The 25106-nt window shown below is 43.7% G+C and overlaps 1 protein-coding gene across 4 annotated transcripts in view; it reads right to left on the bottom strand.

Annotated features, from left to right (window-relative positions):
• The window catches only part of RAB5B (RAB5B, member RAS oncogene family), a 62062-nt gene that overhangs the window by 27931 nt on the left and 9025 nt on the right, over positions 1-25106 (bottom strand). For all 4 annotated transcript variants that reach the window (XM_068267600.1, XM_068267599.1, XM_068267601.1 and 1 more), the window contains 3 exons: positions 15071-15338; positions 10557-10708; positions 5224-5346 (listed from right to left, as the gene is read on the bottom strand). In XM_068267600.1, the coding sequence (XP_068123701.1) occupies positions 5224-5346; positions 10557-10708; positions 15071-15233 (438 nt within the window). In that variant the 5' untranslated portion in view covers positions 15234-15338. The remainder of the gene's footprint in view (positions 1-5223; positions 5347-10556; positions 10709-15070; positions 15339-25106) is intronic.

Here is a 25106-nt window from a genome sequence, read left to right as displayed (position 1 = left end):
TGTCTCTCTCTCTTTCTCCCTCCCCCTCTCAGTCTCCCTCCCTCTCTCTGTCCCTTTCTCTCACTCTCTTTCCCTCCCTCTGTATCTACCTCCTATCTCCCCTGTCTCTCTCTTCCTTCCTCCCTCTTTTTGTCTCTCTCTCTCTCTCTCTCTCCCCCTCTTTCTCGCCCCCTACCTCTCTTTCTGTCTCTCTGCCTTCCTCCATCGCTCTCTCTCTCTCCCGGTCTGTCCGGCTGTCTCTTTCCCTCCCTCCCTCTCTGGATCTTTATAGCTGAGAAACTGCCCTGATTTGTGTGTGTGTTCAGATGTGTGTGTACCTGTGTTCGAGTGTATGTGCCTGTGTATGTGCCTGTGTATGTGCCTGTGTATGGGGGGGGGGGAGGTGTGTGTGGGAGGGGGCCCCCTGCTTAAGCTTGCCCCAGGGCCCCGAGGACCCCTAAACCGGCCCTGCCAAGGGCTTAGGGAGCTCAGTCTGGGCAGGAGGAGGGGGAGGTGTTACTAGCCAGAGATTTCAGAGGCAGAGAGGAGGAGGGAGGAGGGGGAATTAGGTTTTCACAGGCTGAGAGCTGGAGATGCAGATCAGCTTTCCTGTGTGTAATGTTTACAAATAGAACATGGCCGCTGTCGTATCACAGGAAGAAATAATCATATTCAGTTGAAGCTCTCTGCAGCTAGATTTGCTGTGTAAACTATCTAAACTTTAGATAAGATATATAGACAAGTTACTTGTTATAGTTAGTTTTTCATCTCGGATCCACTTTACCAAAGATACTGTAAGTATGTGTGATAGATGGGGCATGAAACACCTGGAATTAAATGTTGCACTTATATTAGATACAGGTCTTATGTGGGTAACCACAAATGTTCACTTATAGCTGAATTATTGCAAATTTCCTTCTGTTTTAAGAAGGCAAATTTCACCAAGCATTGCTTATTAGTAGGAGGGCTTTTCGGTCTCTTTTATCCCCCTATACATTCCTAGTGGTTTGGGTCACCCTGAGCAGCTTGGTTACTCTGTTGTACTGGTCCAAGCCCTATCTCATACAGCCTTATCAATCCCTGCCATGTACTGATGAGGACCAAAAGTCCGAAACAGGCTGTCTACATGTGGAGTTGATGTGGCTGTGTAATATTTAAAGCTATAGGCTTGCTATACACCAGCGGTTCTGGATGCTTGCCTTGCTTACAAGGGTGAAAAGGGATAATTTGCATATTCAGTAATGGAGCATTGTGGGTAACCACAAATGTTTACTTATAGATTAATTATTGCAAATTTCCACAAGCATTGCTTATTAGTAGGAGGGCTTTTCGGTCTCTTTTATTCCCCTATACATTCCTAGTGGTTTGGGTCACCCCGAGCTGCTTGGTTACTCTGTTATGTGGACACTAAACTGTATTTTTATATTTACCTGTTCATGAAGAAGAAACTCCTCAGTGATTAGCATTTTTTGGGGCACTTTGAATGGACTTTGCATTTATCCTTATTTAAACTGCACAAGCAGAGGATCAAGTTTCCTATTTACTAAACAGTAAGTGGGACTTTCTCCCATAGCTTCAGCTTTAAATAGTATGGTAGCACTGAGCCATTTATTGCTTTTATTCTGCCAATGTGCTGTTAGAGTATCTGATGAGCATCGTGTTCTGCTGAGGGAAGTACAAGCAGGAGCTGTGCTGATACATGAACAGCAATAGATAACCGTGGCAACAATGGATCCATAGCAAGCATTTTCATCTACATCGTAGGACACCTGGGGCCATATGTTAATAACTTTTTTTTCTCCTGAGATTTCAGAACTTTACAATTGAAAAAGGTACCATCAAATTTATTCTATTTTATTTGTTAGTTGGCGGCTTAAAAAGTATTTTATTGGCAAGTCCGTTAAGCTCACTTCCCTCTAATAGGACAGAACACAGGTGTCCAGTTCATAGAAAAACCTTGAATGTCACCTCTGCTGAATGGAATGTCAACTTTGCCATACAAACACACTGAAGAAAACCAGACAGAAACTCAAACACTTCTCCAAACCTACTAGCTGAGGTTATAGTATAATAAACATTACCAAAAAGAATATCGTAAAATTATAAAGAATCCATTTTAACCACTTTCCCCACCACTACAGTATATCTATGTCAGCTGTGGCGCCCTCTAAGCCACAGCGACGTAGATATACTGACCTGGCTGCAGCCCTGCTGTGCACGGTCGGGTGCTCTTTAGAGTGCACCCTCCGGCACTGTCAGCTGCAATACTAATTGGTGGAAGGGAACATGTTCCCTTTTGGCCAATTAGTATACCCTCCTCCCATGAATGATCGCTGCAGTAGTGAACTGCAGCGATCCTTCATCTGTCCCCCTCGGCGCACATATGATGTCATCAAGCCGGGACCCGGGTTACCGGCAATATGCGGCTGACTGCAGAGTGGGGATCGGAGGATCAGGCTTCAGAATAGTCGCAGGACCGAGGTAAGGTGAGTGAGACTGCCTGCTTGTGCATTTTTATTAACTATCTCTGCACGGAGGGGGCTGCCTGATGGGGGGGGGGGGGGGGGGCAACTGGCTATAGATTCTTGGGGGGAGGGGAGGGGGATTTGCAAAGGGGGGTATACATGTTTACTGGGGGACATCTGAGGAACCAAGGGGAGGGGGGGGGGTTTACACATTTTGCACATCTGGGCACCTGGGGGGGGGGGCATACCTTAATACTGGGGGCACGTTTGGCTATAATGGGGGGAAGCGCTAATCCTGGGGGTACATCTGGCCATAATGGGGGTAATCCTGATCTGGGGACACATCTGGCTATAAAGAGGGGCACTATTCCTGGGGGTGCATCTGTCAATCTATTCTGGGGGTGGCAAACATGGGACACATCTGGCTATGCTGGGGGGGGCTGATATTGGGGACACATCTGGCTATACTGGGGGGGGGGTGGGATGATACTGGGGACACATCTGGATATCTATACTGGGGCGACTTTAACTGGTGGCACAGTTATTATGTCAATCACACTTTTTATTTTTAAACAGAAATTGGTCAAAATTGAGAAATAGTGAATTTTTTTTTATTCCCCCCCCCCCTTTTTCCCATTAACATGCATAGAGAGGAACATTTTACTTGGGACCAAATACCCCCCAATGAAAGCTTAGTTTGTCTTGAAAAAAAAAGATATATAGATCATTTATGTGGCACGAGTACAGATTAAGTTATTGGTGATTAAACAGGGACACCGCTAAAGCGTCAAAACTGCTCTGGTCAATAAGGGGAAAACAAGGTCTGGATGCGAAGTGGTTAACTTGTGTTTATATTTTATAGCAGGTAATCTTATGTGAAAAAAAGAACATTACACAGCACAACTACATCATTTTCTTTAAAGGGAAGGTCCAGGATGAATACAAATCAAAACATCTACTTACCTGGTGCTTCCTCCAGCCCCTGGTAGCCCTCCTGTGCCCTCACTGAAGTGCTGTTCCCCTCCCCCCCCCTCCCAGCACGGGGTCCCCTCCGGTACAAAATGCCTCCTGCGCTTCAGCGTACGGCTCACGCAGTCGCGCTGATGGTATCCGGGCTGTACTGCAAGGGGAAGGTAGTTCTGCGCTTATGCAGTACAGTCCAGGTGACCTCAGTGTGACTCAGTGAGCCGCACGCTGAAGCGCAGGAAGACGCCGACCTCGCCAGGTCCGGAGGGGATCGGGAGCAACAGGAGCTACGGCGAGTGCACAGGATTGCTGACAGAGGCTGGAAGAAGGCCCCGGTTGGTAGAGTTTTATTTTTATTCATCCTGGACCTTCCCTTTAAAGAGAACCCGAGGAGGGGGCAAATAAGATTAAAAAAAAAACAAAACAAAAAAAACACAACAACAACGCTACCTGGGGGCTGGGTGGATCACGTAGCCGCAATCTCCGTCGCTCCTGTGGCCTGCATTCCCTAACTTTCGGTTTTGTGACCCCTGAAGTCACGACACTGGAAGAGGCTGCTCTCACACAGCAGCTTGCAGGGGGTGGGGGAGTGGCAGGCGGCGCGGCCAGAGAGAGACAGAGCTGAGCTGCCCAATGGTAGCTGGGGAAAGCCTGCAGGAATGCCCCTAGCGGGCGTTTAAGCAGGGAATACTTCTCTCCTCCCTTACCCTCTGAAATAGGGACAATAATTGTTGCCAATTTTATAGGGGTTATAGTGCCGGGGTGGGGGGGTGGTGGGATGGGCAGAGAGCGGTGTGCCTCTACGTCCCAACTGCCTCCCTGCCGCACCGCCTCAGGTACTCCTTAAAGCGTACCTAAAGTGAAAATAAAAAAAAGTTGTTACCTTGGGCTTCTTCTAGACCCCAGTTGTATTGGAGGTCCTCCACTGAGGAGGTGTGTGGCTAGGACAGCACTTGAGATGACAGTGGGACAACGGAGGGAACCAGGAGGACACAGAGGGACCTCAGATACTATTGGAAGCTGGAAGAAGCGCCAGGTAAGTAAAACTAAAAACTTTTTTTTTCCCGCTTAATGTCAAATATTTTCAGAGGGTCCCAGCAGAGGATCAAAGGAGCATAAGATGATCGGGGAAGTCTCTGGACTATCCAGTTTCTATCTAACCTTTTTTCCCCATGTAAGGTCTAACATTGCTGGTGGAAGAGCTCCCCCTTCCTACACGAGTGGCTCCATGTTACTCTGCAGGCGCAAACCCTACTGGTACCTGCCCAGTGTGCTCCTACATGGAGGAAGAGCATGGCTGCAAAGAAACAGAAAGGCTCGATGAGGATCGAAGAAGCCTCTGGAGCATCCAGAAGCTTTCCTCTACAGTGGTGAGTAGCTTTTTCTTTTTTGTTATCAGTTCAGATTTGCTAAATACTTAACAGTACTAAACAGTCTTATAAGATAGCCATACTCAAGGGAACAAGGAATCAAATGTTCTTTGCGTTGTACTACTGGCTGGCCTGCACACCATTCCCTCCCTCTGCTGATATATGGATTCACTAACAGCAGCAGCAGCAGAACTAGCATGGGACATCAGTTGCTGAGATTGAGTCCTTGAGACTTGAGCTTGTCAAGGAGTTCACTCTGGCTTGAAGCAAATATAATGCAATCTGTATGCAGCTTGGAATTGGGTCAATAAAAACTGACAGAAAGTGCATTTAACTGGCCCAGTTACAAGCTGCCTACAGTCTCCCATAAATCTGAATGCAAATGGGTTAAACATGTAAATCCATATTTAATAAAGGAAAGGGTGGGGGAAGGGGAGACTTACTTCATATTCTACCATGCGTTTGTTAGTGAGGTCTGCCTTGTTGCCAGACAGAGCGATGACAATGTTTGGGCTTGCTTGTCTCTGCAGTTCTTTAACCCATGTCTTTGCCCTGGCAAAAGTCTCCTAGTGCAAGCAAAGAAACAAGGTCAGCTGGGAAAAGACAGATCTAAAAAAGCTAAACACATCATCAAGGAAAATTAGAGCAACTCCCCTTTAACAGTACAAAAGCCTCCCCAAAACCCACAATTTGATAAAACATACTGTATTCACATCAGTCATTTCAGACAGCACCCACCCGCACACCAGTGGTTACATTCAACCCTTGTACACGGCAAGTATTTTAACAAACTAAATTGCTCAAACGTGTTAATGCTTGGGAGCTGTATATGCTGCCGCTGTCTTCTTGCTCTTCCACACAGGAAGTGATGCGTGAACAGTCCTATTGAATAACGTGGTAGTCCCGCCCCAATGCCCAGACAGGCATTAACTGCATAAATCAGCTGCTTTGTGTTTGACCCAAGGTAATAATATAAACTACCAGTCTGAAAAGCAAATGGAAATCTATTGAACCAGTGTTGCATTGTTCAATTCAGTGCAACGCTATGGGCCATCTACGGTCTTGTCCGATTGACCAAAATTTTCCGTCCAACCGTAAATTTTGATCGAAGTGATCAAATCTGCTGGGGAAAATCCAAATGTGTATGGTTTGCTTAAAGGGTACCTAAGACGAACCAAATGGGGCAATTTATACTTATCTGGGGCTTCCTTTAGTCACATGAAGACCGTTGGCTTAATCCCCGTCCTCCCCATTAATCCAGGATCCCCTCTGGTATCTTTCAAAGTCGGGGTCTGTAAAGGCCTTCTGCGCCTGTGTGGCTTTTGCCCTCACGCGGTCTGGAGCATTCTGCGCCTGCACAGGGGGTGCATGCGGCCTGGCCATGTAGAGGCAAAAAGAACGCTGCTGTTGAAGATACCAGAGGCAATCCTGGATTAACGGAGTGGCCAGGGAGAATGGCAAATAGCTCACGGTCCTCATGGGCCTGGAGGAAGCCGCAGGTATGTGTAAATTGGCCCATAATGTTTTCTTCAGGTTCACTTTAACTCTAATCCTACTCCAGTATCTTTAACCACTTGAGGACCTAGGGCTTTCTACCCCTTAAGGACCGGCCACTTTTTTTCCATTCAGATCACTGCAGCTTTCACGGTTTATTGCTCGCTCATACAACCTACCACCTAAATGAATTTTGGCTCCTTTTCTTGTCACTAATAAAGCTTTCTTTTGGTGCCATTTGATTGCTCCTGCGATTTTTACTTTTTATTATATTCATCAAAAAAGACATGAATTTTGGCAAAAAAATGATTTTTTTACCTTTCTGTGCTGACATTTTTCAAATAAAGTAAAATTTCTGTATACATGCAGCGCGAAAAATGTGGACAAACATGTTTTTGATTAAAAAAAAAACATTCAGTGTATATTTATTGGTTTGGGTAAAAGTTATAGCGTTTACAAACTATGGTGCAAAAAGTGAATTTTCCCATTTTCAAGCATCTCTGACTTTTCTGACCCCCTGTCATGTTTCATGAGGGGCTAGAATTCCAGGATGGTATAAATACCCCCCAAATGACCCCATTTTGGAAAGAAGACATCCCAAAGTATTCACTGAGAGGCATAGTGAGTTCATAGAAGATATTATTTTTTGTCACAAGTAAGCGGAAAATGACACTTTGTGAGAAAAAAAAAAAAAAAAAAGTTTCCATTTCTTCTAACTTGCGACAAAAAAAAATGAAATCTGCCACGGACTCACCATGCCCCTCTCTGAATACCTTGAAGGGTCTACTTTCCAAAATGGGGTCATTTGTGGGGTGTGTTTACTGTCCTGACATTTTGGGGGGTGCTAAATTGTAAGCACCCCTGTAAAGCCTAAAGGTGCTCATTGGACTTTGGACCCCTTAGCGCAGTTAGGCTGCAAAAAAGTGCCACACATGTGGTATTGCCGTACTCAGGAGAAGTAGTATAATGTGTTTTGGGGTGTATTTTTACACATACCCATGCTGGGTGGGAGAAATATCTGTGCAGCCTAACTGCACTAAGGGGCCCAAAGTCCAATGAGTACCTTTAGGATTTCACAGGTCATTTTTGTTTCAAGACTACTCCTCGCGGTTTAGGGCCCCTAAAATGCCAGGGCAGTATAGGAACCCCACTAATGACCCCATTTTAGAAAGAAGACACCCCAAGGTATTCCGTTAGGAGTATGGCGAGTTCATAGAAGTTTTTATTTTTTGTCACAAGTTAGCGGAAATTGATTTTAATAGTTTTTTTTTCACAAAGTGTCATTTTCCGCTAACTTGTGACAAAAAATAAAATCTTCTATGAACTCACCATACTCCGTACGGAATACCTTTGGGTGTCTTCTTTCTAGAATGGGGTCATTTGTGGGGTTCCTATACTGCCCTGGCATTTTAGGGGCCCTAAACCGTGAGGAGTAGTCTTGAAACCAAATGTCGCAAAATGACCTGTGAAATCCTAAAGGTACTCATTGGACTTTGGGCCCCTTAGCGTACTTAGGGTGTAAAAAAGTGCCACACATGTGGTACCGCCGTACTCAGGAGAAGTAGTATAATGCGTTTTGGGGTGTATTTTTACACATACCCATGCTAAGTGGGAGAAATATCTCTGTAAATGACAATTGTTTGATTTTTTTACACACAATTGTCCATTTACATAGAAATTTCTCCCACCCAGCATGGGTATGTGTAAAAATACACCCCAAAACACATTATACTACTTTTCCTGAGTACGGCGGTACCACATGTGTGACACTTTTTTGTAGCCTAGGTGCGCTAAGGGGCCCAACGTCCTATTCACAGATCATTTTGAAGCATTTGTTTTCTAGACTACTCCTCGCGGTTTAGGGCCCCTAAAATGCCAGGGCAGTATAGTAACCCCACAAGTGACCCCATTTTTAGAAAGAAGACACCCCAAGGTATTCCGTTAGGTGTATGGCGAGTTCATAGAAGATTTTATTTTTTGTCACAAGTTAGTGAAAAATGACACTTTGTGAAAAAACCAATAAAAATCAATTTCCGCTAACTTTTGACAAAAAATAAAATCTTCTATGAACTCGTCATACACCTAACAAAATACCTTGGGGTGTCTTTTTCTAAAATGGGGTCACTTGTGGGGTTCCTATACCGCCCTGGCATTTTACAGGCCCAAAACCGTGAGTAGTCTGGAAACCAAATGTCTCAAAATGACTGTTCAGGGGTATAAGCATCTGCAAATTTTGATGACAGGTGGTCTATGAGGGGGCGAATTTTGTGGAACCGGTCATAAGCAGGGTGACCTTTTAGATGACAGGTTGTATTGGGCCTGATCTGATGGATAGGAGTGCTAGGGGGGGTGACAGGAGGTGATTGATGGGTGTCTCAGGGGGTGGTTAGAGCGGAAAATAGATGCAATCAATGCACTGGGGAGGTGATCGGAAGGGGGTCTGAGGGGGATCTGAGGGTTTGGCCGAGTGATCAGGAGCCCACACGGGGCAAATTGGGGCCTGATCTGATGGGTAGGTGTGCTAGGGGGTGACAGGAGGTGATTGATGGGTGTCTCAAGGTGTGATTAGAGGGGGGAATAGATGCAAGCAATGCACTGGCGAGGTGATCAGGGCTGGGGTCTGAGGGCATTCTGAGGGTGTGGGCGGGTGATTGAGTGCCCTAGGGGCAGATAGGGGTCTAATCTGATAGGTAGCAGTGACAGGGGGTGATTGATGGGTAATTAGTGGGTGTTTAGGGTAGAGAATAGATGGAAACACTGCGCTTGGGTGGTGATCTGATGTCGGATCTGTGGGCGATCTATTGGTGTGGGTGGGTGATCAGTTTGCCCGCAAGGGGCAGGTTAGGGGCTGATTGATGGGTGGCAGTGACAGCGGGTGATTGATGGGTGGCAGTGACAGGGGGTGATTGATGGGTGATAGGTGATTGACAGGTGATCAGTGGGTTATTACAGGGAAGGACAGATGTAAATATTGCACTGGCGAATTGATAAGGGGGGGGTCTGAGGGCAATCTGAGCGTGTAGGCGGGTGATTGGGTGCCCGCAAGGGGCAGATTAGGGTCTGATCTGATGGGTAACAGTGACAGGTGGTGATAGGGGGTGATTGATGGGTAATTAGTGGGTGTTTAGAGGAGAGAATAGATGTAAACAATGGATTTGGGAGGTGATCTGATGTCGGATCTGTGGGCGATCTATTGGTGTGGGGGGGTGATCAGATTGCCCGCAAGGGGCAGGTTAGGGGCTGATTGATGGGTGGCAGTGACAGGGGGTGATTGACAGGTGATCAGGGGGATAGATGCATACAGTAAACAGGGGGGGGGGTGGTCTGGGGGGGGGGGGGGGGTCTGGGGAGAATCTGAGGGGTGGGGGGTGATCAGGAGGGGGCAGGGAGCAGGGGGGGGGGGGATAAAAAAAAATAGCGTTGACAGGGAGTGATTGATGGGTGATTAGGGGGGTGATTGGGTGCAAACAGGGGTCTGGGGGGTGGGCAGGGGGGGGTCTGATGGGTGCTGTGGGCGATCTGGGGCAGGGGGGGGGGGAGAAATCAGTGTGCTTGGTGCAAACTAGGGTGGCTGCAGCCTGCCCTGGTGGTCCCTCGGACACTGGGACCACCAGGGCAGGAGGCAGCCTGTATAATACACTTTGTAAACATTACAAAGTGTATTATACACTTTGTATGCGGCGATCGCGGGGTTAACATCCTGCCGACGCTTCCGTATAGCCGGCGGGATGTTGCGGCGGGCGAGCGGTGACAGGCGCCGGCGGAGGATCGCGTCACGGATGACGCGATCGCTCCGCCCATGCCCTTAGAAGGACCGCCGCCTCTGTGGGTGAGCCGGTCCTTCAGGGCTCCACTTCCCGGCCGCCGCTGTGCGTTAGGCGGTCGGGAAGTAGTTAAAAAGTAGGATCTGTACTGCCGACAAACATACAAGTAATTAGCAGGAAGCTTCCTTTGTTGTTTGGACGTCATTCTGGGAGGTTTTGCGACTTCCTTGATAAGTTATTGCTGCACATTTACAGTGATGGTCCATATTTTCAGCAACATGTCTGATATTTCAATGTTGCCAGCAGCAGGCAAACATTGTAAATGAGGGACTGACTAATTAGGTCACATCATTTGCACCTAGATAGTCATACCTGGGAAATGGACAGCATCACTGTATACAAAGTTTTAAATGTGTTTTTGACTTCAACCTGAGCGAATGACATCAAATTGCAAATGGTCTGCAGTCAATGTGCATAGTCACAAATGGAACTGCACATTTTTGCAATAATAAAATTACCTGGTTGGTGATATCATAGACCACGATAGCTGCTTGTGCACCCCGATAGTACATAGGAGCCAGACTATGATATCGCTCTTGACCTGCAGTGTCCCAAATCTCAAATTTTACAGTCGTGTCATCCAGGCAAACTGACTGCGTCAGAAAGGCAGCTACAATGGAAGACAAATGCAAGAGAAAGAAAAACAAGAGGGAAAAAATGAATCAAGAGCTTATTAATCTTCAGCGCATTCATACTCCGTTTGCATTACCAAAAGTCTCAGTTTTGTTTTAGAAACGTAGAAACGTAGAGCATAAAGTGGAGTGGTGCAAAAAATAGGAAATACTTAGCCCAGAAATGGTGAAGTCAATCTCAGCAGCACAGCAGGGAACAAGGAATCCCCTTAGAGGACAAGATCCCACTAGTTCCGCGAGAGTCACCTCGCTTTATCAAGGAGATAAAGCGAGGTGACTCTCGCGGAACTAGTGGGATCTTGTCCTCTGAGCGGATTCCTTGTTCCCTGCTGTGCTGCTGAGATTGACTTCACCATTTCTGGGCTAAGTATCTCCTACTTTTTGCACCACTCCACTTTATGCTCTTTTTCCTATGGGCTGCTCCTTTGCCTTAATTTTTTATTAGGCATCTTATCACTAGTAATACTGTATACTTGGATAGCAATTGTGCACTTTATTTCATAATCTTATATATGCGATATTTATCCGTGTTTTTTTTTTTTTTTCACAGGTGTTGTTTATTGGTCCTGCATCATACTAGGTTGTATACTGAACCCGGGTTCTCCCCCTGTTGGGCTCAATATTGAGCCTTCTGTGGGGTTTTATATCTGACAGCAGCATTGTGTTATTATACAGTATATTGCATTTAGAGTGATTGTTTCATATGCAGCAGGGATCATGTTGGAATATTTGCTTGGTTTTTAAATGGTTTTATTCTTGAATCATCAGTACTGTGATTATTAATATACCCAATGTTGAATACAGATTTTTGTTATACTTTTTCAAATTTTGCTGTGGGAGGTGCTATTTTTTTAAGGGATTTCTTCCTCTACCATCTAATTGCTCTTGTTTTGAGCCCTAGCACACACAGTTATTTGGTTGAGGTGTTGCAGACACTCCCTAGAAACTGTAATAGTAAACTACACCCACATACATTTTTTATTAAATACTTACATTATATTACATTTAAAATTAGCTGTTTACCTCCCACACTAAAAATAACCCAAATACATTTTTATGTATTATAAAAAAAAAAAAATATCAGTGAAAAAAAAAAATACATAAATAGTTACCTAAGGGTCTGAACTTTTTAAATATGCATGTCAAGACAGTATATTATTATATTTTTTTTTTAATTATAAGCTTGTAAATAGTGATGGACGCAAATTGAAAAAATGCACCTTTATTTCTAAATAAAATATCTGTGCCATAAATTGTGATAGGGACATTATTTAAATGGTGAAATAACCGGGACAAATGGGCAAATAAAATACATGAGTTTTAATTACGGTAGCATGTATTAATTTCAAACTATAATAGCCAAAAACAGAGAAATAATGATTTTTTTCCATTTCCATTTCAAAAACTGGGAAATAATGATTTTTTTCCATTTCTTTCTTAATCTTCCTGTTAAAACGGATTTAGAAAAAAATAATTCTTAGCAAAATGTACCACCCAAAGAAAGTCTAATTGGTGGCGGAAAAAACAAGATATAGATCAATTAATTGTGATAAGTAGTGTTAATGTTATTGGCGAATGAATGGGAGGTGACAGTTGCTTGGATGCATAAGGTGAACACCACTGTAGGCCTAAGTGATTAAAATAAGAAATATAAAAAGCCTCAGGCCTGGATGGTGTGTCATCGATCTGTCTGAGAATGTGCGCACATCAGCTAGCTCCCGTCCTCACCTCCAAATACAATAGGCAAGTTTCCTCCTGTTTTAAGAGTCCCCCCCCCCCCCCCCTCCAAAAAAAAAATAAACAAACCCAAAAACTTAGATTACAACAATTTCAGACTAGTAGCCCTAACCCCAACCACCATGAAGATCTTTGAGCAACTGGTTCTGGCCTTCCTGAAGCGCTCAACCAACACCCTCCTGGTCTCACATCGATTCGAAAGCAGGGTGAATAGATCCTTAGGAGGACACCATTACCGCCAGGTGTACATCTCGGAACACCTCAGCAGACTCATACGTCAGTTTCCTGTTCTTGGACTTTAGGTCTGCCTTTAATACAATCTGCCCGGACATCCTGCTCGACAATCGTATGCAACTTGGAGTTGGCCCCTCCCCTCTGCAGGTGAGTCATGGACTTTCAAACAGAACGCAATGGGTTACAACAGGCATGGGCACACTTGGCCCTCCAGCTGTTACGGAACTATAAGTCCCACAATGCATTTGCCTTTATGATTCATGACTGTGGCTGTCAGACTCCTGCAATGCATTGTGGGACTTGTAGTTCCGTAACAGCTGGAGGGCCAAGTTTGCCCATGCCTGGGTTAAAAGCTAGGTAACTGCACTTCCAGCGAGAGAACCACCAACATAGGTGCACCGCAAGGGTGTGCATTATCCCTGCTCCTGTCCTCCCTGTACATCAACAACTGTACCTCAACCGTCGGCTCTGATAAGGTCATTAAATTTGCAGATGACACAACAATCATCAGCCTCAGCAGTGGCAATGGAGAGCATGCTTACAGTAGTGAGATTGAGAGGATTTGTAAGTGGTCCAAGGACAATAATCTCGTCCTTAAAGAGACACTGAAGCGAAAAAAAACATGATATAGTGAATTGGTTGTGTACTATGAATAATTACTAGAAGATTAGCAGCAAAGAAAATATTCTCATACTTTTATTTTCAGGTATATAGTGTTTTTTCTAACATTGCATCATTCTATAATATGTGCAGATTACACAACACTCAGCATTCAAAATGAGTCTTTCAGAGCAGTCTGTGAAGTAATGACCTCTCCTCTAGCAGAGGAAAAGTAAATAGTCCAGGAACAGTTGAGATAATAAAAGTCAGATAACAGCCCTCTCCACGACTAAAGGGGCCCATACACTCAGCCGATTTTTTGGCCGACCGATCCCGATCGATCGCAAATCGGTTGGCCAATCGACCGATCGATGGCCGATTTCGATCGATTTCGATGGATTTCCAGCGAACTGGCTGGGTGGAAGATTTAGGTCGATCTGATGAGATTGCTTATCAGTTTGCATTGGCCTTAATGGAAATCTGATGGCAAAAAAATGCCATCAGATCGAATTTCAATAGATTTCAAACTGAAATCTATTGGAATTCTATCCTGGTGAAAAATGTTCTAAAAACGCATCAGATAGATCATCAGATGCATTTCTTATCTATCTGCTGCCAATCTGACGAGTGTATGGGCACCTTTACTTAGTCGGAGAGCTTAATGGATTGTTTGCATAGAGATAACAACTGGAGTTTCTCAACTCTTCCTGTACTGGAAACAATATCACTGATGTATCTGATCTTAATGTTTTATTTCTTAGCTGTGCTACACATACAAATCATAATATCATCATTTTTTTTCGCTTCAGTGTCTCTTTAACGCGGCAAAGACTGTTGAACTGATCATGGACTTCAGAAAACCTGCTCCACACTGCCAGAATGAAGACAAGAGCCAGCAGGCTTTCGCACGACCCCTCCCACCCAAGCAGTCGATTTTTTGAGCTCCTCCCAAAGGGTCGCCGTTTCAAAGACATGCCCTCCAGGCTCCAGAACCACCAGACGCAGGTGCACCTTCTTCCCCCACTGAACTACAGTCCCCCCCTCCCAGGTCAGCCTGACTGCGGGACGCTAGTCCCTGGGTCAGCATTATTTCCCTGGTCAACCATCCTGAACTTCCAAGCACTCTGTGAATAACTTGCCCCACACCCTAGCTGTTAGGCCCCATTCACACTACAGCGTTTTGCGGGCGATTTTGGCAAAACGCTCAAACGCTAGTGCTTTTTAAAGCGCTAGTGCAATAAAACCCTATGGGCCGGTTCTTACTTAGGCGATTTGCATTAATCACCAGCGATTAACGCAAGTCGCCAAAGGCAAACGTGTAGCCTGCACCATTTACTGGCGATTTCCCAGCAATCGCGCTTCAGTGCTATAGAAGCGCTAAATGCGATCACGTAAAAAAAAAAAAAAAAAAAAAAAAAAAAAAAAAAAAAAAAAAAAAAAAAAAAAAAAAATCGCTGCAGTGTCCAGTGATTTTTCCTTGTGAAATCGTGGAAAAATACGGCGTTTTGCGCTTTTAAGTGTGAATGGGGCCTCAAGAGTTCTTGCTTGTCCCCTTGCTCTGAATGTATGTTTCTCCTGCCTGTATCAATGACATTTCTCATTTTTATGTTGTAATTGCTATTTCTGTCTTATGTACTTTTGCAATTGCCACGTGTACCACAAATATTTCCCGGTAAGTCATTCGACGTACTTGGTGAATAAAGGCGATTCTTACATACATTTTCTAGGATGGAATATTTACTTTCTTATGATCCTCTCTTCCCACTTACCTCCGATTGTGCTTTCTTGGAATTCGTGAAACTGTCCTTTCACGAAGCGCAGGACCAGACTGGATTTGCCCACAGCAGATTCTCCCAGTAATACCAGCTTGAACTGGCAGATCTTACTGGCCTGTGACTGACCATTCGGCCTCGCTGCTCCTCTTCCAGCCATTTCCTGGAATCAGCGACAAGGGACTGCTCCAGAGGATGGAGGACTCAGTGGCACCCTCTAGGGGCTGTGCTGGAGACAGGCAGCTGGTGTTCAGACAGACAGAATCTACAAGCAACAGAAAAATACTGGATTACATCTAAAACATATGCCCATCATGGATGACTTCACACAAGGTGGAAACACAGACTTATTAAAAATATTGCAGTTTTTACAACTTTTTGAATTGGTCCATGACCTAAATCAGTGAAGTCCACACAACAGAGAGAGATTTTCTCCTCTAATAGCTGAATAGTGTACTAGTTAAAGTGGACCCAAATTAAAAATACAAGATTTCAAAAATAAAATCTATTTTCTAAATTATAATAATAAATAGCAGCCTTTTTTCAGCTGCATGATGACAAATATAAAATATTTTACATTTATTGGAGGAACCCCTCCCTTCCTTTCAAAAACCGGGATTTTTCCGGCAAACTGGTGGAGTAGATGGTGTCCGGCAATGGAGGAATTGCTAATGGCTGCCCCCAGTATAATTCTAGCTATGAAAAGAGAAGGGTGAAAAGCATGCACTGAAATGAACATAGGTTTGAAGGAGTTTTTATTTATCTTTGTATGTGTCAGAGTGGTGCAACTAAATATTTTTAATGAAAAAAATGTTTGGTTTGGGTCCGCTTTAAGTGCCCTGCTTTTGACATGGGAGTCCAGGGTGTGAATCCTGGCTAGGGTCAGTACCTATTCAGTAAGGAGTCCTTGGGCACGACTTCTTAACACTGCAGCGTGGCCTCTTGAGCATGTCCCAGTGGCTGCAGCTGTTGAGTGCTTTGAGTCCAACAGGAGAAAAGCCCTATACAAACGTTAGGATTATTATTATAATAGCTACATTGCCTGTTCCCAAGTGTATAATCAGAGGACATCACAACCTAGCAGACGTAATGTGTATGGCAGAACCAATTTCACTACAGAAATGTACATTCTTGCTTGCGAAGCCATGGCATTTTATAGCCAAGAATAGAAAGTTAAAGGGAAAAATAACGCACAAAAAAAAAAAAAAGTTAATGCAAAATACAAACTGCTGTCAGTTTTTTTCTACACGGGAAAAAAAGCATTCAAGTGTACACTAGCCCAGAGCTCCCCAACCCTGTCCTCAAGGCCCACCAACAGTACATGTTTTGCAGGAGACTACAAACATGCACATGAGGTGATTAGTGTCTCAGTAGAGCCGATAAACTACCTGTGTGGACTTCCGCAAAACATGCACTGTTGGTGGGCCTTGATGACAGGGTTGGGGAACGCTAGCCCATTCATTAACTTTGGTTCTGTTTTCCTGTGCAGAAAACAGGCTGGGAGCACACTTGTCTGCTTTCAGGCCTAAGCGGTCTGGATCACTTTCACACCGACTGCGTTCAGTTTTGTTTTTGAAAAAGCTTGTGATTTTCAAAACGCAAGTACAATAAACTTACAATTGGACTTGTGGGAATGCATTCATACTGAATGCATTTACGATTTTCGATGTTTGGTGTGAGAGAACCCTCATGATTTTATAAATACTACAATAAATGCAAGGAGAGATGCACTAAACAATATTTACAATGGTTAATATTAGCTTGGTGGTATAGATGGTTTACATCCAGGATAACTGTCACGTGGCAGCAAATACTAGTCACTGAGTATTAAGCTCAGCTCTATTATCAGTAAGCTCTGACCAGGGATCGAATCCCAACTCACGCCAGTACATAAAACAGTAAGGAGTCTTTGGGCAAGGCTTTTTAACACTCCTGGTTGCCTGTGGAAAGTGCACTAACTCAGAGTTCCCCAACCCTGTCCTCAAGGCCCACCAATACTGCATGTTTCGCATAAAGCCACAGAGGTAGATAATCAGCTCTGCTTAGACACTAATTACTCCACCTGTGCATGTTTGTGGTTTCCTGTAAAGCATGTACTGCTGGGTCCCATTCACATTAGAACGATTAGCGGGCGACTCCCGCTAATCGCTAAAGCGCTAGTGCTATAGTACCCTATGGCAGTGTTCTCACTGCCGCGATTGGCGCTAATTGCGGGCGTTTTGCAAGAAGCGCCAAACGCAAAATGTGTTCCCTGCAGCATTTTGCTGCGATCGCAGTACAGTGCTTGATAAAGCGCTGAGTGCGATCTCTCTGAATAGTGGAAGTGTCCAGTGATTTTACCGCGCTAATTGCTGAGCGCTAGTGTTTTGCATTTTTAGATGTGAATGGGCCCTCAGTGGGCCTTGAGGACAGGGTTGGGGAACTCCGCCCTAACTGGCTTCAACTCTGAAAGGCTTTGAGTCTGCCAGGAGAAAACCCTGAAATAAATGTTACATGTCTCATTACACAGAGTGCATGATCAGGGTCACCTCAGGTATACATGATGAATTATGGCATGTATGTGTGTGTAGGCACCATTAGGTTTCCAGTTCAGCAGCATAGCTCCCAACTGTCCCTCTTTTAGAGGGACAGTCCCTTTATGGGAACCCTGTACCTCAGTCCCTCTTTCTTCCTCATTTGTCCCTCTTTTAGGATTGTTGTGCAGATCTATGTAAATACATGTATTTTTCTCCTGAAAAATGTATTTAATTGACTCTAAACTTTATTCCCATCCTTTTAATTGATTTATTTCTTATTTTCAAATGTTAATATGATGGTAAATGAACCAGGACATAAAGGACCAGAGTGATTTGCATTATAAAACATATTTTTCATATGAAATATTTTTATAAGATTCAAGACTAGGGGTGTGGCAGGGGTGTGGTTAAGTGTCCCTCTTTCGTATCTCAAAATGTTTGGAGGTATGCAGCAGTTCAAACCATATTCCCTCTACAGTATGGCACACTTGGTTATTCTTTAATACTTTTAATAGGGTCTGATTAGGTTTTTACAAGAGCATTAAGATGCCCATTAGCACCCTATAAGCCCATTACCACAGCATTAGCACAGTGTATGGTGTTTCTGACAAAAGACCAGGGAAGGTGCCACTCCCACATTCCTCCACTGCTGCCAAAACAGAAACAAAAGGATGCTTGGAGAAGTTAATCCATCTCGTCCTGTGACCAGGGCCAGCATCACATGGGTTGTACTTTCATTTCTACAAAATGATCACCACCAATAAAGCCGGGGATTTAGTGGCAATCTGTGCATGACCAGCCAACCTGTTACCTCCAGCTTCTTAGCTTTTGCATGTGCTTTGGGTCAAGAAAGTCAAATGGATTAACACAAATTCAAAATCAAAGGCATTTTATTATACACACCGAACTGGCACAAGTCCTGTGACCATAGAATGATTTATTTCTCAAGCTATGCATTGCAAATCGGTGATGGCTAACATCAAAGTCAGGTGACCAAAATCATAGAAAAATGGCATCTGCCAAGTTAAAGCCAGACTCCAGGTACAATTTCTTAGCACAAAGAGATCCCAATCTTTCAGATTTTATTTAAAGAAAAAAAAAAAAAGAAAAAGTGATGCACACAGTGCATTTGTGATTTATATAGATCACAAATGCTGCAGTGAGAATGATCCCATAGGGTTACATTAGCAGTAGCGGTTTGCTGATCCCCGGTGATCAGCAAAGCGCTGAAAATCACTTAAGTATGAACCAGCCCTGAGTCCATCTCAAGGACAGGTAGAGATACAAATTGTTCAGCATAAAATGTCAGTGCTATATAAATTAACATTGAGAATTATGGTCCATGGAGGTGCATTAGGTGTCAGCCATGCATATCTGAGGCTTCATGGCTTTGTACCGCATCGTGTAACACAAAAAGTTTGCATTTATTATGCATTTATATAGCGCCGACATCTTCTGCAGCACTGTACAGAGTATATACAGTCTAGTCACTAACTGTCCCTCAGAGGAGCTCACAATCTAAGCCCTACCATAGTCATATCTATATGTATTGCATAGTGTATGTATCGTAGCCTAGGGTCAATTGTAGGGAGAAGCCAATTAAACTTATCTGTATGTTTTGGGGATGCGGAAACCACAGTGCCCAGAGGAAACCAACGCAGATGCAAGGAGAACATACAAACTCCGTGCAGATAGTGCCCTGGCTGGGATTCAAACCAGGGAACCAGCGCTGCAAGGCGAGTGCGCAAACCACTATGCCCCTTTTTCCTTGCATCCTTATTTAACATATGCAATGTCACGTGTTATAAATAACAGGCCCAAACAGCTAACAGCTGTTTTATTAAAAAAACAACTAAACGCTTGCAGCGTCTTCAATATCAGACAGAATGTGATATATTTAAACATGTCAATAAAATGACTTTTAAACCACCAGCAAGCAAAAAAGAAACACAAAGTAAATTGATAGTTCTTATTCACCTACATTTTGATACCTTTTACACTGCAAAGTGCTGAAAAGGTATTCTAAATCAAAGATGAATTCTATAATCTACTGCTGAATAGTGGAGGATTAGTTAAACTATGAATATCAACATTATTATTTAGTATTTATATAGAGCAGACATCTTCCGCAGCACTGTACAGAGTATATAGTCTTGTCACTAACTGTCCCTTAGAGGAGCTCACAATCTAATCCTTACCATAGTCCTATGTCTAGGTTTGTATTGTGTAATGTATGTGTTGCAGTCTAGGGCCAATTTAGGGGGGAGTCAATTAACCTATCTGTATGTTTTTGTGGGGATGTGGGAGGAAACCGGAGTGCCCGGAGAAAACCCATGCAGACAGAGGAAGAACATACAAACTCCTTGCAGATGTTGACCTGGCTGGGACTCAAACCGGGGACTCAGCGCTGCAAGGCAAGAGTGCTAAACACTATGCCACCGTGCTGCCCGACAACATGTACATTAATAGTGTTTGCCTACGTTCTTACAGAACCAGCAATGGGATTTTATGTACTAGAGATAGATATGCCAGCAGTGAAAATGGAAAACTAGATGTTACTAGGCACATACACCTTATACAAGAGTGACAGCTAGTGGTCATAATCTAACCTGTAGCCATCTCCCGTCTGTTCAGCTAAAGGACGCCAATTTATCACTCAATCCTACACCCCTCCTCCTTAACACTCTGCCTTCCTGTTGTGGTGGCCTCACCTGCTTTCTTTCATAAGACAACAGAGGATTCTGGGGGAATTGAGTAGTTGTGGGACTGGTGCAGAAGAGGTGCGGCAGCTGGAAGAGTAGGGCAGAGGAATGCACTCACACATGACATCACAGGCAAACAGAAAGTTAGGAGGAGGAGGTGGGCGCCATCATATGATGACTGGAGTTCTACCATAATCATACTATTATGATATGGTTATTATGTTGTGCAAATATTTAACTGGCCACAAAAAAAAAAAAAAAAAAAAAAAAAAAAAAAAAATGCTTATCTTTCAGTTGATCTCGAGGGAAGAATCAGATGGGAAAGTGGTAGGAAATATTTCAGTCTTTGGGGCAGGATAAGTGACAAAGCAGTAGTGTTCTGTATTAGGCAGCACAAAACCACTGCATAGAGTTTGATGGATCCCAATCAGATATCAGCTTGAAATGTGGTTGCATGCTTTGGGCAGTGTGGTATTGTGATCATGTAATACTGACCAATGTATCAGTTTGGAGTATTTTAATCATGAAGGGGTGTTGGTACTATTGTGAATGTCAAGTGTCATGTAAACACATGCATTTACTATTAAAAATTTCAGAGATAATTTTTCATCTTGCATTTAAAATTATTTTACAGCACTTTGCAACTGAAAAAGTGCCAAGAAGTAGGCAAAGAAGGACTATCAAAATATGCTGGGTATTTTCTTGCTTGGTGGTGGTGGTATTTATTGACAAGATGTAAAAACATCACCTGGGAGAAAACTCAGGAGAAAAGGGGAATTGCAAATGGGCCACTGGAAAACATCCATCACAAATGTACAGTGGATTGCAACAGGAAATATAGGAAAAGGCCCATTGGAAAACATGCCATTATTTTGCTTGTCGATTGAAGGGAGGGAAGGAGGTGCAGCAGTAGATTTGTGGGAGGGCCTATAGCTGGTGACGTCCCCATCCCTGCTAATACTGCTCTCCCTCGAATACTGCTCTCCCTGGGGGCCTATGCTGAGTATAAGGGCCAGGACCCACAAGCATATTGCAAATAGTAAGAGTTTGTGATTTGTTAAAGAACCACTCCAGGGAAAAAAGCAAGCAGACAGAACCAACAGGTTGTGGACTAGTGCATCTCCTAATGGGGGATTCTCAGGGATTTCTTTGTTCTTAAAAGCATCTCCTGAACACCAGTTGCTAAGTCTAACTGGCAAAATAGTAAGATACCAGCCAGCCTCCCTAACAGCAGTTAGACTTAGCAACTACTGTTCAGGGAATGCTTTTGAAAACAAAGAAAACCCTGAGAATCCCCTATGAGGTGATGGACCAGTCCAAAACCTTTCGGTTCTGTCAGATTATACATGCTTACTTTTTTTCACTGGAGTGGTCTTTTAAAACATTTCCAAAGCAGTTTTTCGTTGCAATTTGAAGGAATGTGATTTTTTTCCCCAGCATTCCTTCAATCACAATTGCTCTGAATCCTGGTTTCCTATGACACTATCCCAGCCAAAGTATATTTTTCTTGCAGTTCCTGTCTAATATAGGAAATGAGAGCAGGTACATCAGTCTTAAAGTTTCTGCCTTATGCAGCCTAGATGAGAAGCACTCACATTGCAATTAGCAATGCTTTCTGAAGCTGAGGATATCAGTGCCTCATGCCTGCCTGCAGAGCATATCGGACATTAGGCCACCAGCCTAGCACAGAGCTCCCTGGAGGTTGGTACACATCACTCAGAAGAGAGAGAACAACACACAACAGTAGCATGGAAAATGCTGCTGATTAGATCTGTCTTTTATTCCAGCTAAAGCCAGACAACATTGTTGCGCCACATATATGCGACTGCCGAAGTGAGAGCAAACAGGATTTTTAGAATGTGTTGAAATTCATCCTGTCCTCCAAGAAGACAGAACTCTTCATGCAACTAAGACACATACAGGTATGTGGTGTACACTTTGTAGCACAACAAGTGAAACATTAACGTACTACAACCCAATCAACATGCCTAAAGAATACATGCAGAAACTACAGTAAAAAAAAAAAAAAAAAAAGTATAAAAAAAAAAAAGTATAAAAAAAATTAAAAATCCACAGTTAATGTGATTAAACTCTTTATCAAATGATAAACAAAACATGTATTCTACATTGGTTAAACTGTATATAAATCATTTCACCCCCAATAAATAAATGATTACACAGTCAGTAATTGTACCTGTTTGAACCTGCAAGTCCCTTATCTCCAAAGGGGAGAAAGAGGAAGTCGTTTTTCAGCAACTGTCATTTTGGGAGCGATTGTGATTTTTGGACTGTTTTGTTTTTCATGGAGAAGTCAGCTCTATATGGGAGCTCACCAAGGAAGAATACAAAAAGTATTTACCATGGAAACAGGCTTCGGGACACAGGAAATGGTGTTCCAGGTATTATTATAAAGTGTCAACATATTATGCAGTGCTGGACATTAAATAAGCATACATACAATGTAAACAAGGGTCACAGACAGAGAGGTAGCACACGGGTTATACAACATAGCACAAGGTTATGTATGCAAACAAGGTATAAGATGCATGATCATGTGATTTTACAGAGACCCAGCAATTCAAGTCAGAGTTTAGGCTCATACACATATCAGACCATAGTCTTTGGAAAATGAAAGATCACAGACCAATTTTACCACCTTCCATGTAATATGAGAGCCATACATACACAGGTCTATTCTATGGAGCTGAACTCCCATCAGCCAGAAATCTTTGCAAGATGCTGCACACACAGATGCTGTAGACATTCAAAAGATCAGTATCTGCAAAAGATCTGTTCCTGCAAAAGATCCGTTTCTGCAAAATGCATTTATAGTCTATGAGATCTGCAGATCATCATACACACCTTGTTTAAGAGACATTCATCTGCAGATCAGATCCACCAGGATGGATTTTCAGATCTGCAGATGATTGTCTGATCTGCAGATGAATGTCAGTTAAACAAGGTGTGTATGATGATCTGCAGATCTCATAGACTATGAATGCAATTTGCAGGAACGGATCTTTGGCAGGAACAGATCTTTTGCAGATACTGATCTTTTTTGTCTGTACAGCATCTGTGTGTGCAGCAGCTTGCAAAGATTTTTTTCTGATGGGGAGTTCAGCTCTATAGAAAAGACTGTGTATGTATGGCTCTCATACTACATGGAAGGGGGTAAAATTGGTCTGTGATCTTTCATTTTCAAAAGACTATGGTCTGATGTGTGTATGTGGCCTTAGTCCATGGGAAGGGTGTCTTAGCTGGGTTGCAAGATCAAGGAGGACACACTAAGGATGGAGGGAAGACACTGCCAAAGGCTGACAATCTAAACGGTGGGGAGGGACACATAAGGTAGGGCTGTGGAAAAGGTGTGCAGCTGAAAGCGTTACAGTGTAGTAGATGGGGGGGGGGGGGGGGGGTTGGGGTAGGCCATTTTAAAGAAGTGTGTTTTGAAAGCTTGCTTGAAGGTGTCAAAGGAAGGGGCGAGTTTTGAGGAGGGTGGGAGGGATATCCATAGGGTGAGGGCGGCTCTTGAGAAGTCCTGTAATCATGCATGGGAGTGAGAAACGCATGGGAAGTTCAGGTGGACATCATAGGTGGACCAGATGGGGCAGGTGGGGGGGGGCGGAGTGTGTGTGAGTGTGAGAGTGTGTGAGTGTGTGTCCAGAGATGTAGAGTGGGGCAGGTCTTGTGCACAGATTTGTAGGCCAGTCATAAAATCTTAAACTGATCATGAAGCAGATAGGGAGCCAGTATCCCTTCGTAGAGGTAAGAAGTGAAAGCAGAGCGGTGGGAAGACTAGATGAGTCCAGCTGCTGCATTCATGACTGATTGAAGAGGTGCAATGCGTTTTAAGGGAAGGCTAGACAGTAGGGCATTGCAATAGTCAAGACGGGAGATGATGAAGGGCATGGATGAGAAGCTTGGTAGTGTCTGGGGGTCAGAAAGGGGCGGGATTTTTGGAGATGTTGCAAGGTAGAAATTGCAGGCTCTATAAAAATATATGGGAAATCTATGAAGTTTACTGACATTTATGCTATGTGCTTCTCTTGTTTTGCAAATAAAAATAATTCTGCTTTCCTGTGTGGGGAAATAAAGCGGTTGAAGACTGCACGCCCCCCCCCCCCCCACCCCCCCCCCCCCCCCCCCCCCCCCCCCCCCCCCCCCCCCCCCCCCCCCCCCCATTGCTACGCCACGGTCTCCATTGCATTAACAGAAATAAAAATCAAGTTGCTGTATTAGGCGCACTGGAAAAACACCACATGTTTTGGACAGAGCCCTTCTCCAGGTGTATCCTTTTCAAATTCTGCAGTTTTAATATAGTAATCTGTGCGTGAAAGAACCACAATTGCCGTGCAGATTCAGAACAAAAAACATGTTCCTGCCTTCAAGAGTCAATCAAGTCACAGTAAAATGGATTTCTTTAATCTCTAATAAAGGGACAAAAAAATTACGGTAATTTGGTCAAATCAAGTCAGTTATGTAAAGCTCTTCTCCGTTGTAAATGAAAACCAATCCATTGAAAGATATGACACTTTCTGTTGCACTTCTAGGTAGACAAAGCGTATCAATGGTCAATATGGGGTTGACTGTTTATTCATTGAAAGTTTCCAGGAAGGACATATTTGTACAACAGAGCTGTTTGTAACAGGGAACAGCTAAGACATATTGCAGTTACAGGAACCTCCTAACCAGGGCTGTGGAGTCAGTACAAAAATCATTCGACTCAGTCTCCTCAGTTTATGAAACCACCGACTCAGACTCCAGGTACCCAAAATTGATCCGACTCCTTAGTCTATTTCTTACAAAGGCTATGGA

The sequence above is a fragment of the Hyperolius riggenbachi genome, chromosome 2, assembly GCF_040937935.1.
Source record: "Hyperolius riggenbachi isolate aHypRig1 chromosome 2, aHypRig1.pri, whole genome shotgun sequence".
NCBI lineage: Eukaryota > Metazoa > Chordata > Amphibia > Anura > Hyperoliidae > Hyperolius > Hyperolius riggenbachi.
Note: the sequence above shows the minus strand (reverse complement) of the source record. Positions and strands in the feature narration are given on the sequence as shown.